This window comes from Marmota marmota, unplaced genomic scaffold (assembly GCF_001458135.2).
Source record: "Marmota marmota marmota unplaced genomic scaffold, marMar, whole genome shotgun sequence".
Taxonomy (NCBI): domain Eukaryota; kingdom Metazoa; phylum Chordata; class Mammalia; order Rodentia; family Sciuridae; genus Marmota; species Marmota marmota.
The window spans coordinates 17,036,600-17,050,864 of NW_025999977.1; the positions used below are offsets into that span (position 1 = coordinate 17,036,600).

The window sequence follows — 14,265 nt, forward strand, 5'->3', positions numbered from 1 at the left end:
TGCAATTACTTTATATTTTTATAAAAATGTATTCAATTTGAATAGAATTACATTTTTTAATATTTTATGTCATTACTGTGAACACAACAAAATTAAGTAAATATATTGATTATAATAATAAAATTAGTCATTTTGCCAAAATGAAAGGAAAATAAATTTTATAAACTATGATTCACACATTATTTTATAATACCACTCATTCCAAAATGCTGACAAGTCATCAGAACACACCAACGTGCATAGTTATTAAAATTAATCATGTTATATTGTTATGGTTTAGATATGTGTTATCCCCCAAAAGATCATGTGTGAGACAATGCAAGAAGGTTTAGAGGTGCAATGATTAGAGTATGAGAGCCTTAGCCCAATCAGTGAATTAATCTCCTGATAGGGATTAACTGGGTGGTAACTATAAGCAAGTAGGTTACGCTGAAAGAGGGGATCCCTAGCAGTATGTCTTTGGATATATATTTTGTCCTTGTTGAGAGGAGCTCTGTTTTCTGATCACCATGTGAGCCATCTCCCTCTACCACACTCTTCCACCATGATGTCCTGCCTCACCTTGAGCTCCAAAGAATGGAGCCAGCTGTCTATGGACTGCGACCTCTGAAACCATGAGACCTCAAATAAACTTTTCCTCCTTCAAAATTGTTCTTCTCAGGTCTTTTAGTCCCAGCAGCAAAAATGCTGACTGAAGCATAGACATTGGGTTGGGGATGTGGCTCAAGTGGTAGCGCGCTCGCCTGGCATGCGTGAGGCACTGGGTTCGATCCTCACTACCATATAAAATAAAGATATTGTGTCCACCTAAAAAAACTAAAAAATATTTTTAAAAAACCATATATGTTACTAACTTACAGTCATAGAAACCACAGCTTTCTGCATTTTCAGCTTTGGTGCCATGGAAGGGTTATTTATCAAGGCAGGGGTATAAGACATATTTCATTTAATAGCCTATCAGCTTAACTTAAAAGTTAATTTTTTTTAAAAAAGTCAATATTTAAATATAAGGTTGGTGGGCCTCCATTTATGAACTCAACCAGCCTCTATAGTTGTTAGGGATGTACCAGGTCTGGGGTTATATGTGGCTTTATTCGTGGCTGATCTACAGAACAAGGGATATCAGAGTAAGGTGGTTATTGACCATCCAATCGTAACCCAGCCCAGCAACTCTTGTAGGAAGCAGGCTTCATTCTCCCAGTGTTTCTTATTCATTCTGCCTAAAGTACATGCTCATCAGATTATCATGGCACCCAGGGACTCTGGGGCCATGACCAGATGAACACCGTATCATATTTACTCCTATATCTGGGAGTTGGTATAGTGGCCAGTAAAGTCAAATCCATCTCATTGGAACACAAAGCAGCTACTGAATTGTGCAAATTTATCTTATTTGTTGAACTCCTATTAGTCCTACTTGTTTTTCTGTTGATTTTTTTGTGTGTGGGTGGAGGGGGGACTCCTAAGTAGTCAATGATATAAAATGCCAAGAGGGATAATCCTTTCTCCTACTTTATAATGTGTATTCCTTCCTTGGCTTTTTTATTGTACTGTCTTGGACTCTCCAAACAATGGTGGTGATGGCAGATACTCATTTTATTCCTAGCCTGAGTTGGATTTGCCTTTAGCAGTGCATTATTAAATATTGTGGCTTCATATTGGCTTAATACTGATATTCCTTATTATTTTCCACATGAGGTCTTTCCAGAGCTAGGTAGCCTGGTCTTCCCAGGCAAGTTTTGGAGAAGCTGAGTCCACACCAACGTGGGCACTACCACTAAAGAAAACAATAAGCCAGGGGGAGGGGTGACTTGCACCTTGTTAAACCAACTGTTCTAAATTCAGTCACTTCAAGTTGTGTCTTTGTATGATTAAACCCTGTTTTCGGGGCATGTTGACGCATCCTATAATCCCAGCGGATCGGGAGGCTGAGGCAGGAAGATTACAAGTTCAAAGCCAGCCTCAGCAACCTAGCAAGGCCCTAAGCAACTCAGTAAGACCCTGTCTAAAAATAAAACATAAAAAGGATTGGGGATGTAGCTCAGTGGTTAAGCATCCCTGAGTTCAATCCCTGGTACAAAAAACAAACAAAAACCCCTACTCTGCTCCTTCCAGTCTGAGACAATCTAGAAATGAGACTGTCCTGGCAACAAATGGTCAGAAATTTTATCTTCTATTTTTTTGTTTCCCTTGTTACTTTTAGGGAGGGATTATAGAAGTTTATGAGAAGCACATAAATTAGCACTTAGGGTTTTATAAGACAGGGTCCGTCAGATTTTAAGATTCATGACCTATGTTTTAAATACTTTTTACGTATTTATTTTATTTCATAATTTTAAAAACGTTCAACACAAAAACATGCATTCCAGTGGGGTGAAAAGTCAATACTAGCATTAGGAGGAACAGTGGTAAAATATGGCTTTGAGTGTCACAGCTAAATAAGATCAATAAGGAAACTCTGGCAAGGCAGAGACAGTGTCTATTTTATTCACTGTTATAGCACCAGAGACAGGCACATGGTAAGTGCTCAATAAATATTTGATGAATTAAATTGATTCAAAGATGTACAGACATAACAGTTTCCTGAAATTAGGTAAATGGAGAATGAGTTTTACCAAATTCAGATCATATATGATTTTAAAAGAGATTAACAGGAAATTAATATTATTTAGAACCTATCAGAAAGTAATGCTTAAAATGTTAGGGTTTTCTCTGACTGAATTCCACAACTATTGTAAGTAATAGAGATTATTATGTTCTTAATGTTTTTATTATATTATTTTCAACCTGTCACTATATTCAGAAAGGTTAAGAAACTTGCACAAGGCTGGGTATGGTGGCACACACCTGTAATCCCAGTGTCTTGGGAGGCTAAGTCAGGAGGATCATGAATTCAAAGCCAGCCTCAGTAACAGAGAGGCACTAAGCAACTCAGTGAGACCCTGTCTCTAAATAAAAATACAAAAAAGGGCTGGGGATGTGCCTCAGTGGTCAAGTGCCCCTCAGTTCAATCCCCAATACCAAAGAAAAACAGAAACTTCCACAAAGTCATGAAGCTGAACTACTAGTTATCTCCCACCCCTCAAACATGTAACCAACCCCAGACCCAATAAAACGAATATTTATCCCTGACCATGCCATCTGAAGTCTGCCCCATATACTCTCTTTCATGATACCATTTATTTCCTTCTAGGACTTGAAACAATTCATAATTATCTTGTTTATTTGTTTACTTGTTAATTATGTGAGTCCTCTGACAGAGGAGTGCTATGAGAAGGTGATTTTTCAGGTTATTTTTAATAGCCATATCCTGGTGCTTTGAATGTGGTAGTTCTCAATAAATAGTTATTGAATGGATGAGCACATTGACTCAAATCCTTCCTCTAATACTAGAAGGAGGTTAATCTAAGAAAGGAGATATGTTCTTATCTGTTTGTGTCCCCCCAAAATTCATATGTTGGAACCCAATCCCCAATGTGAAGTATTTGTAGGTGGGATATTTGGAGGTGATTAAGAAAAGATGGTAGAGCACTAGTGAATGGGATTGGTGCCCTTTGAAAATAAGCCCTGGAGAGCTTCATTTCCTCTTCTAACGGGAAGACACAGTAAGAAGACAGCTGTCCATAAAAACAGAAGAAGCAGGTTTCACCAGACTATGCATTTACTAGCACCTTGATGTTGGGCTTCCCAGCCTCCAGAATTGTGAGAATTACATTTCTGTTGTTTACAGCCACCCAGCCCATAGCACTTTATTACAGCAGCCAAACAAATATAAGACCTTACCAAGGGTCATTGAATAAGGGAGCTATTTCCATTCTCAATTCTCTTTCCTCAAAAACCTACAATTCTCATGTGTTTTTGATTATGGTGCTATTCTTACGCAAGCTGCATGGTGATCAAACTATATTCTCTCTTAAATCCTCTCTAATAAATGTTTTGTATTTTTCCTAGAATTACAAGCACACAGAAATATGAAAGGGTCACCAAGTACGTTATGCAGCATCCAAACACAGCCTCACCCAGAAAATAAAAAAGACCTTGGATTCAAGTGAAAGTGTGTTTATACCAGTTAGTTCCGTTGTTTTAAGAGCCTAGAACTTCAGACCTTAAAGTGGTGAGCTTTGGGCACAACCTTGCTTTATTCTGCAGAAGCTCCCGAGTGCAGCCATCCAACTATCTTGAAAACATATTTCCTTAGTCATTGTAAACACTACACAAAAGAAATCCGATGAAATAGAGTAAATCTCTTGTTGCTATTAAATAAACAATTCAAGGTACATGGTCTACTCATAATACAACAGTCATTTTAAAAATGTGTTTATTGGTAGTTTTTAATGGCATAATAAATGTTTTGATATGTTATGATAAAAATCAGTGTAAAATTTTATATACACTTCAATAATGGGGAATTAGCTCTGGAAATACTGGTTAAGTCTACATGACAGAATTGTATGTGGCCAATGAAAATCATGTTTTCAAAGAATTCTTGGGAAGTAGGGAAATGTTTTCAGTTCATCTTTGTATCTGTCATGGTTCTGTCAGGACATAGATGGCACATTCACACAAGGTGATTGAGAAGAGTGACTGTTTGCAAAGGTGCAGGCAATTGGATAAAGGAAAACAAGGAGAGACGGTGAAGCATCCCAGGGCTAGTCACACTGGGGAGTCACTCCTAGGCCTGAAAGGGGAGGGAGGAAACAATTCGCTGAGCAAAACACAGCACGCCTGGCTGTACAGCCGGCTCATGGCAGGAGCTGTGGACTTAGAATTAAGATACCTCTTTCAACCCACGGCCTGGCAAACATGATGGGAAACAAACACCTCAGTCTTTCTATGATCTCCTGTCAGTCCCTTCTATAGGTGGCATCCAACCAGTAGACAGAGGGCAAGGAAACTCACTGATGTAGTTCACAGAGGTGAGCCACCCCAACAGAGCTGGGTAGAGAGGGGTGGAGTGTGGATCTGGAGGGACACCTGGAGAATACCCAGTACAGCATTCAGTGAAAAACACAGTGATGTACTATAATCTAATTTGTTAATATACCTAGGACATAGGTCAAGTCTCATGGCTCATCTCAGAGCCAGAGATTTCAATGTGGGAGACTTGTTATGGAATGCCCTTGGGAACAGTGTGGTGGATGGAGAGAGAAGCAGGATTGCCAGAGGGAGAGGGTAAAGTAATGTGGTTGCAACAGAGGCCTTAAATACCATTCATGCTTGGGGATCTAGAGTTGGGATGGCCTTTCAGAGTTGTACCAATGGAAGCAAGGAGGTGGGGCTTTGTACCCCCTCAACAATGGGTTATTGGATGGAGGCTTCCTCCATGAGACCAAAAGTAATACCTAGATAGAGCCATTATCAGCCAACACTGCTGGCACTTGGGGACTGAGTGTGTCATTCTGAAGGAGTGTCTGGGGGACACACCACAATATCCACTAGGATGGCAGTTAACAATGGTTGACTCTGGGAGACAGAATTGTGGAAAAGTCTTTTCCAGCTTTTGTTTCTTTATTTATACTTCTCTGTTCCAAATATTGTAGAACAAATATTATATTAGGATACAGAGCAATTAAGATGTTGTAACAGAGAGACTTAAATGATGGCTTAAATAAACTGGAGTTTATTTCTCTGTCCTGCAAAAGTTCAAACTAGCAGTCTTCCCCCAGCATGATAGCTCACCTACTATTAGGGACTTGGCCCTTTACATCTGGTTCTTCTGCCACCCTCAGTGTACAACTTCCATCTATTGGTTCAAGATGGCGGTTGCAAATCTTGTCTTCATATCCAAATTTCAGCAGGAAGTAGGGAAAACAATAGTAGAGAGCATGCCCTTTGCTTTCAAGGGCACAGTCCAAACAGTATACCCATTAATTCACTCATTCATGTTCCATTGGCCAGAAGTATTTATGTAGCCATGCAAATTTCAAAGACACTAAAAAAAATATAGTTTTTATGCTAGAGGGATGTCTTAGTCAATTGAGGCTAATATAACAAAATACTTGAGACGGGTGGTTTATAAACAACAGAAATGTATTGCTCATAGTTCTGGAGGTTAGGAATTCTAAGATCAAGGTGTCAATTGATTGAGAGTCTAGTAGGGGCCTGTTTCTCATAAATGGTACCTTCATAAAAATAAATAAATAAAAATAAATAAAGATATTGTATCCATCTACAACTAAAAAAATTGAAATAAAAAAGATTTTTAAAAAAAAGGAGGGATTAGAGTTGTTCTTTTTTGGTAATCTTCACATTCCTGGTAGACTTAGAATAAATCATTCTCTTCCCTTGTGATTCCCACTGGAATGTAGATGTAAATGACCAAAGGTCGGTGTCCATAGAAGAGTATAAGAAATGAAGTCAGAGCATAGGCCATTATTATGATGTCCATTAATACTTCAGTTTAATCAGTATGATCAGGGATAGTCAGATAACTTTCTATCAAGAAACATCATCCAGAGGGGTCAGCTAACATTACATTTTTTTAGCCACATTCAAAAAGAGCATCAACAAATCCTTCTGCCACCCAGATCAATAATTCATTGCTAATTAGCATACTTCCTTGTCAAAAGTGGGTTTTAATTGGTTATTTAGTGACTTTTTAATTGGCATGACAAATGTTCAAAACAAATTATTGTTGGTGGAATTAAAGGTCTTTGAGATATGTAGATTGGCTCAAATTATTTAAACACTTCCCAGTCCTTGCACAAACATTACATGAGAATCCAGTGATGCTTATGCATCACCATTAGATACAACATCAGAGATTTTAGTCTCTAATTATTCCCATAGCCAGCTCTTGGTTTCACAGGAGTTCTGACTACAGGATCCTGCCTCTAGAATGTCATGTCTGCTTTCAATGTATTTTGTATGCATTCAATTCATAGCATACATCATGTATCTCGTCCAAAATTCAGGTGTTGAAACTTAATAGCTAATGTGATGGCATTAAGAGGTGGGGCCTTTAAAAGGCAATTCGACCATAAGGACTTCTCCCTCATTAGTGGGATTAAGGTTTTTTAGAAGAAACTTGCTCTTGCCCGTCCACTTTCTCATATGTGAGGATACAGTGTTCCCCTCCTCCAGAAGACATAGCAACAAGGAGTCATCTTGGAAGCAGAGAGCAAGCCTCAGGAAACAACAGAATTTGCTAGGCCAGCCTCTAGATCTTGACCTTCTAACATCCAGAACTGTGAGAAAACAAATTTCTATCCTTCATAAATTTCTCAGTCTCAGATATTTTGTTACAGCAGCACAAGTAGACTATAACAATGACTCAAAGCACGTACAAGAACAAAGTACTGGGACCTCACTGGATTTTCAGAAATTCTGAATGAATTGCTTTGGGTCACTTGATAATCAATGTTTGATTAATGAATACCCTGTCTTTGTGCCTGAATTTTGCCTGAATCCTGCTTTTATTATTATCTGGAAGCTATTTTGTGAGAGAGCAGCTAACCATGCCACCACAAATTCCATTGACACCTATTATTATTCACCCAAAAGAATCTAAAAGTTATGCATATTTGACTCAACTTAGGCTCAATTTGCCACACATACTCTTTGATCGAGAATATCAAAAGAGAGGATATGATTCTTATCCTTCCAGAACATTCTATTTATTTAGGATTAATTTAGAGGAATATTCTCTCACTCTACTTTCAGGATTAAATGTATTAATTTCTTCATATGAAAATTCCTTCCTTTCTCTTTTTGATCAACTCATTCATTATAATAATAATTGCAATAAGTGCTAGCCAATGTTCTTCCTCAGGGGTCAGCAAATCTAGCTTGCCACCTCTTTTTGCATACCCTGTGAGCTAAGAACAGTTTTTACATATTTAAATGGTTAGACAAAAATCAAAAGAACAATATTCATGACCTGAAGATTATAGGAAATTCAGATGTCATAATCCACAAAGAAAGGAACACAGTTTGATTCATTGGTTTACATACTGCCTGTGGCGGCACTGAGACGACAAGGACAGAGTCGAGTAGCTGCAACAGAAACTCTTTGGCCTGTGAAGCCTAAACTATTTGCCATCTGGCCCCTTACAGAAAAAGGTTTGATCTTTCTCTTGATGATGGGGATCAATCTTAAGCAAGTCAGGGTATAGGTCCAATTCTTACAGAGCTTAGATTCTGGGAGGAAATAAACAATAAACAAATAAATATAAAAATATTTAATGATAACAATTACTATGGTGAAAATAAAAGTGAAGTGACAAGGAGTAACACCAGCAAGGTCCTCTCTTAGGGAAGTGATATGGGACAAGAAGGAGACAGTCATGTGAAGATGGGTAAGAATGTTCCAGGTAAAGTCCCTAAGAACACCCTACACTTGGAGTGTTAGTGGCACAAAAAGACAGTCATGGGGAGCACTTTCCCCATGCCCCTACAGTTTGCTAGGCACAATAAGAATCTTTCTGGAACTTGGCAACAGCAACTAATGAGTCATTTATTACCACTTGGTCTTCTGGACACAGTGGTGCACGCCTGTAATAATCCCGAGGCTGACACAGAAGGATCGTGCGTTCAAAGTCAGCCTCAGCCAAAGGGAAACGCTAAGCAACTCAGTGAGACCCTGTCTCTAAAATAAAATACAAAATGGGGCTGGGGATGTGGCTCAATAGTCAAGTGGCCCTGAGTTCAATCCCTGGTACCATAAATAAATAAATAAATAAATAAATAACCACTTGGTCAATGTAAAAGCATCAACAGGAAAAACAGGCTAAGGGACTGAGATATTTCCCTTGGTTCATACTCCCCAGAAAAGGAAGCAACTAATTTGAAAAATTCCTATTTCCTTCCACTTTTCATCTCTAAAGCATCTAAGAAAAGATGTAACTGAATGGAAATCAGTTAGGTAACATGTATACCTTGTAACACACAAGGTCCATGAGCTACAAACTGTAGAGCCCAGGCAGCAAGAGATTGCTGAAGTTTAATTTCCCTACCTCCTCTTCTTCCACTCAACTGAACGCAGCTCCTCCTCCAGGTGTGAGGCCAAGTTTGTCTCTGTACCCATTCCCTGTCAGGGGTTACACTGTGAAAGAATTGTCAGAGTGGTGATGATTTGGGGAGGAGGAAATTCAATCCAGGCTATTACTTTAGTTGCTAATATGTTCACAAATAAAGCTCATGATCACACTAAACAATCTCAATTTTAAAAGTTCTGCCTAACGCACTGACTTTTGTGTTAGCCGTTTGCAAGCATTTATATATAGATTTTTAATGACCATGGTTGGAGGGAACATGAATTTTTAAAACCAATATTCCAATTACTAGAGACAAAGAACCCCACCCCTTTTTAAAGAAAAACAAGCCTTTCAAAAGAGGGAAGAGAAATGTAATTAGAAATGTATCAAGGACTTAAAAGCTGTTTTTAACTCGTTTCCTAAGAAACCAAAAATAGAATTGACAAGTACAACTTCCAAAGCAGCTTAGATCTCCTTACTCTATTATTAAAATTTCCAGTTCAAAATTTTTAGAGTCACTAATTTACAGGGTGAAAAAAAAAAAGGAAAAGCACTTATTTGAAAAGAAATTAAGTCCCTTCAGTTAATTTGGTTTATAATGCTAGTGAAAATTGACCTTCATGAACAGAGAAAATGCCATGGTTGCTCTTAAGTAGGTCAATAAGATACTTAGCAACCAATGCCACCCTGTGATTATTTTTTTAAAGAGAGAGAGAGAGAAGAGAGAATTTTTAATATTTTTTTATTTTTTAGTTATTAGCGGACACAACATCTTTGTTTGTATGTGGTGCTGAGGATCGAACCCGGGCCACACGCATGCCAGGTGAGCACGCTACCGCTTGAGCCACATCCCCAGTCCAACACCCTGTGATTTTTGACACCCAGAAAGGTGGCAGAATAGAAATAAATAATAAATTTGTGAACATAACTATTCTTTAGTAGGCTAAATTTGCTTAATAAAGGGGGTAAATATTTGGTTATCAGGAATTAAAATTCTCTGTAGGTAAGTAACAGTTAACTTTTTTTTTAATAACATTCCCATATTTCATTCAATGTATTCAGCACTAAGAGGAAATGTGTGACTGAAAACCCAGCCTATGTGCTTCATTATTCCTAAAGCCCTTTGAGTGATCATGAGATTGAAAGGGTTTGTTTTGGGGACTTGTCAGAGCAAACATGAAGGGCCTGCGTGAACCTTCGGAATATGCAACCAACCCACAAGCCTCATGCTCAGCCTCAAGTACTCCCACCATTCCCAAACCAACAGGTTATATACAAAGAGAGGTAATACGAGGGAAACTGTGGTAGAGACTCCCACTTAGAGCCTCTCACTGGCTCAGGACTCAGGGCATCTACTCAGAAGGCATTTCCCCTGCTAGGCATACACACTGGAGGTAGTGCAAGGAGTCTCAAGTGCACAGGTCTCCAAATCACCTGGCTCGCCTCCCACAGAACCAGCTGCTCCAGTAAATGACTGAGGCGAACCCTGGTGGTTTCCCTTTGTGACTGATAGAGGAGGCTGCATCTTACAGCTGTGCAAGAAGACGGCTGTGTCAGGCAAGGAAGAACTACTGAGTTTTGCTGAAGGGTCTGCAGGGCTAAGAGAATGCTAAGAGACCCTCCCCCGACCTTTGACTGCAAATGCTCCATTCCAGAACTTCCAGAACTTAAAATGATAAAGTCAAGAGGCCAAGAGTATAAAACAGATCCTCGGGCATAAGCCTGTAATCCCAGCAATTTGGTAGGCTGAGGCAGGAGGATCTCAAGTTCAAGGCCAGCCTCAGCAATTAAGTGAGGCTCTAAACAATTTAGGACACCCTGTCTCAAAACAAAAATTAAAAAGGGCTGGGGATATAAGGAGTGGTTAAGTGCCCCTAGGTTCAATCCTTGGTACAAAAAAAAATGCTTTGCAGCTTTTTATATGTTAATTATACTTGTTAAAAATATATAGCTGCTTAAAAAAAGATTTAAAAAAAAATCTGATTTACATGGAAAGCATTTATGAGCACCCTGATGTCTCCACCCTCAATAAATCCCAAGCTCATTGTCAGCATAGTATTAACTCTTATTTAAAGTACTCTTTCTGTAAATGTGATTATCTGTTTTTAAGTTTACTAAAAATCAATATCTATGGCTGGGGCTGTAGCTTTGGCAAAGTGCTTGCCTAGCATGTGGGAGACACTGGGTTTGATCCTTAGCACCATATACAAATAAAATAAAGGCATTCTGTCCATCTACAACTACAAAAAAATTTTTTTTAAATAAGATAAATAAAGATCAATATCCACAGATTAGAGGCTCCATTAGTTCGTTATAGTTTTAAGTAGGATGACAAAAGATTAAAAAGTAAATTGATATTGACAGATAAAGACTTGAAAATGCGTAATTGTGCCTATACTAGGTATTACATCAAAGCATGGTTACATGCTGGTGGGTACAGAGTCATAAACAAGCTCTGTTCTTGTAAAGCATTTAGCTTGGCTTCTAGGAACTGAGAATTGAGCTAGTTGTTTCACATGTTTGTTTCCTCCTTTAATGTTTGTAGCAAACCTACCAGCACAGGTTTACTCTGATTAAGCAACATTTTTATGATCATGTAGCTCTAAATAGTAGAGAATACATGAACCCAGGTTTTTCTGAATCCAATGTCATTTCATAACTACTCCACTCTTACCACCTTTCAGAACAAATGCAGCGTTTCTGTCTTGCAGTCAGTCACTTTCAATAAACACACCAAACACAACACATAGAGAACCAATTACTTTTCTTTTAAGAAAAATAAAAGTAATGACTCAAAACTATAGCTATATGTCAGTATTTCTGAAAATATACAATAAGATCATTATTATCACATAGAGATGGAATAAAGGTTAATGGGGAAAAAGAAATCCTCCTTCCTGTCCAAATCCTAACCTTTCCTTCTCCCTATTCTTTATGAAACCATGTCACAATCCCTGCCCCAAGACTTCACAGTCCAGCTGAAGATATGGACATGCTTCCAACCACCGAAGAATTGTGTTTATTCTAGGATAAACACTGTTTTAATAAGCACCTTTGTAACAGGCATAAAGTTTTCTATTGCTTAGAATTAGCAACTAAATATCATTAAGTATTACCAAATTCTAAAAGTAGAAATGAATGGAGGCAGATTCTTCCTTTCCAGCATTTTAGGACAATGAGAAGTTACACCTCTTTTCAGGCTTTAAAGGAATAGGAGAGCCAAGCATGGTGGTGCTTGTCTATAATCTCAGCAACTCTGGAGTCTTAAACAGGAGGATCGCATGCTCCAGGCCAACATTGGCAACTTAGCCAGGCCCTGTCTCAAAAACTAAAAAGGGCTAGGGATGCAGCTCAGTGGTAGAGTGCCCCTGGGTTCCATCCCCAGTATGAAAAAAATTTATATAAATGTCATCTATAATCATATCTGGGAAATGAGGAAAAGAAAAAGTAGTATAAGTATCATAGGAGACTTACACCTTCATCTATATGGTAAAAAGTCACTAGAAAATATCTTAAAAAGTTTGCTGGGTGCGGTGGCGCACGTCTGTAATCCCAGCAGCTTTCAAGGCTGAGGCAGGAGGATCATGAGTTCAAAGCCAACCTCAGCAAAAGCGAGGTGCTAAGCAACTCAGTGTCTAAATAAAATACAAAATAGGGCTGGGGATGTGGCTCAGTGGTCTAGTGCCCCTGAGTTCAATCCCTGGTACCAAAATAAAATAAACATACCTAAAAAGGCAGTGATTTAAGAGCTACCAGTTATGAGACAAGTGGAGAGGGGTGGTTGATATTTTGTTGTTGCTTGATATTTTTAGCACTATTTAACTTTTTAAACATAGCCATGTTTTATTTTAATAAAAAATAAAATTAATTTATAGAAATAGAAGGCAAATAAATAGAAGGCAACATTTTTCTTTAGCAAAAAATTTGAAAAATTTTTGTGACCTTTCCTGTGTGCTGTTTAAATGCTGACTAGAGTAACATGGATAGAACTGGTAGGTCAGAGCTAATCTTAAATTCCTACAGGTTGAGGATTATTTATTAAGTATTCTGAAGAGGTAGCCAAGTAAATGTGAGTATATGTGCATTTATTTCAGCAATGCTCATAGCTTAGAAGTTGAATCCAAGGAGGGGTGGAGCATGGCTCTCATGGGTATGCTTCAAATGTAACAGAAACAGATAAAAACCACACAGATCTAACCAAGAATAACACATGGGAACAAGTGAATTATAACTCCAAGAGAAAACACGTGGAATATAGCCTTTGCTACATATGTCACCTCTTTAAAAGCCACCCCCTATTCCTGTTCATGGGGACAATCATAGACTCTGGGACAGGAGTTCCCTGTATTTTTCCTTTGCTAGCAAAAAAAAAAAAGTTTAGGTAGAAATATGTGTCTGAAATATTTCTAAATCATTCTTTGGGCAGAAAAACTTCACAAATTTTGAGTTTAAAGGAATGGAAACTGGTGCCAAAACCAAAGTTTTTATTCATCTCAATAGTGCTTCATTTTGGTTGCCCAGTTTTATATGCCATTTAAGTGAAAGCATGCTGACAATCTAGCTTTTCCCATCCTCAGCTATCTAGAAAAGGGCAGCACTTTAAATTTTATTTCTAACAGTTATAGACACAGCCACACTACAATGAGTCCGCTCTCCATATAATACATCCCCTACAATACTAGTGTTTTATCATCCATTTTACATTTTCCCAAGAGATACTTTATATTCATTTTCACAGCTCTTCCTTTTTATTAAATTCATTGAGTTTCTTGGTTTAATTCAAGGTTTACCACCATTTGTATTTTTTTAAATAACTCAGCAGATATATAACAATAATTCACTCTACTATACCTGTCTAAATAGTGTCTTAGTAATGTATCTAGACCTTACAGGGATTTCTGTCAGCACATAGAGGGCAGAAGCTCAGCTCGGAGGGCACAGCTCCGCCTATTGGAAGAGAAGAAAATGGGATTCAGCCATAGAACAGGGGATGCCAGCATGGCAGAGATCTGATGTCATCGGAGAGCGGCGGAGGAGAGAACTTCATCGGTGCCAGAGGCGATGGAAACAGTTGGTCTCCTGGTAGGGTGGGTGAGTCATAGATACCCGAGTCTCTCTCGCTTTGTCGTGGAGCCAGAGGGGAGGAGCAGGGCCGCCGCCCGCGACCGCAAGGTAGGCAGACCTGCGACCAACCTGCAGATCAGGCCCAGCGGTCTGCGGGCGTGGTAGGAGGGGCAGGGCAGAGCCCCCTCCCGCGCCGGCAAGGTAAGCAGACCTGCGACAGACCGGC

At 38.8% G+C, this 14,265-nt stretch overlaps 1 protein-coding gene across 7 annotated transcripts in view; it reads right to left on the minus strand.

The window, feature by feature from the left end:
* The window catches only part of Acyp2 (acylphosphatase 2), a 155,179-nt gene that overhangs the window by 94,357 nt on the left and 46,557 nt on the right, over positions 1-14,265 (minus strand). For 2 of the 7 annotated variants that reach the window (XM_048804348.1, XM_048804346.1), the window contains exon 4: positions 8,955-9,043. The exons of the other annotated variants lie outside the window; for them this stretch is intronic. In XM_048804348.1, the coding sequence (XP_048660305.1) occupies positions 8,955-9,043 (89 nt within the window). The remainder of the gene's footprint in view (positions 1-8,954; positions 9,044-14,265) is intronic. 7 annotated transcript variants of the gene reach the window in all.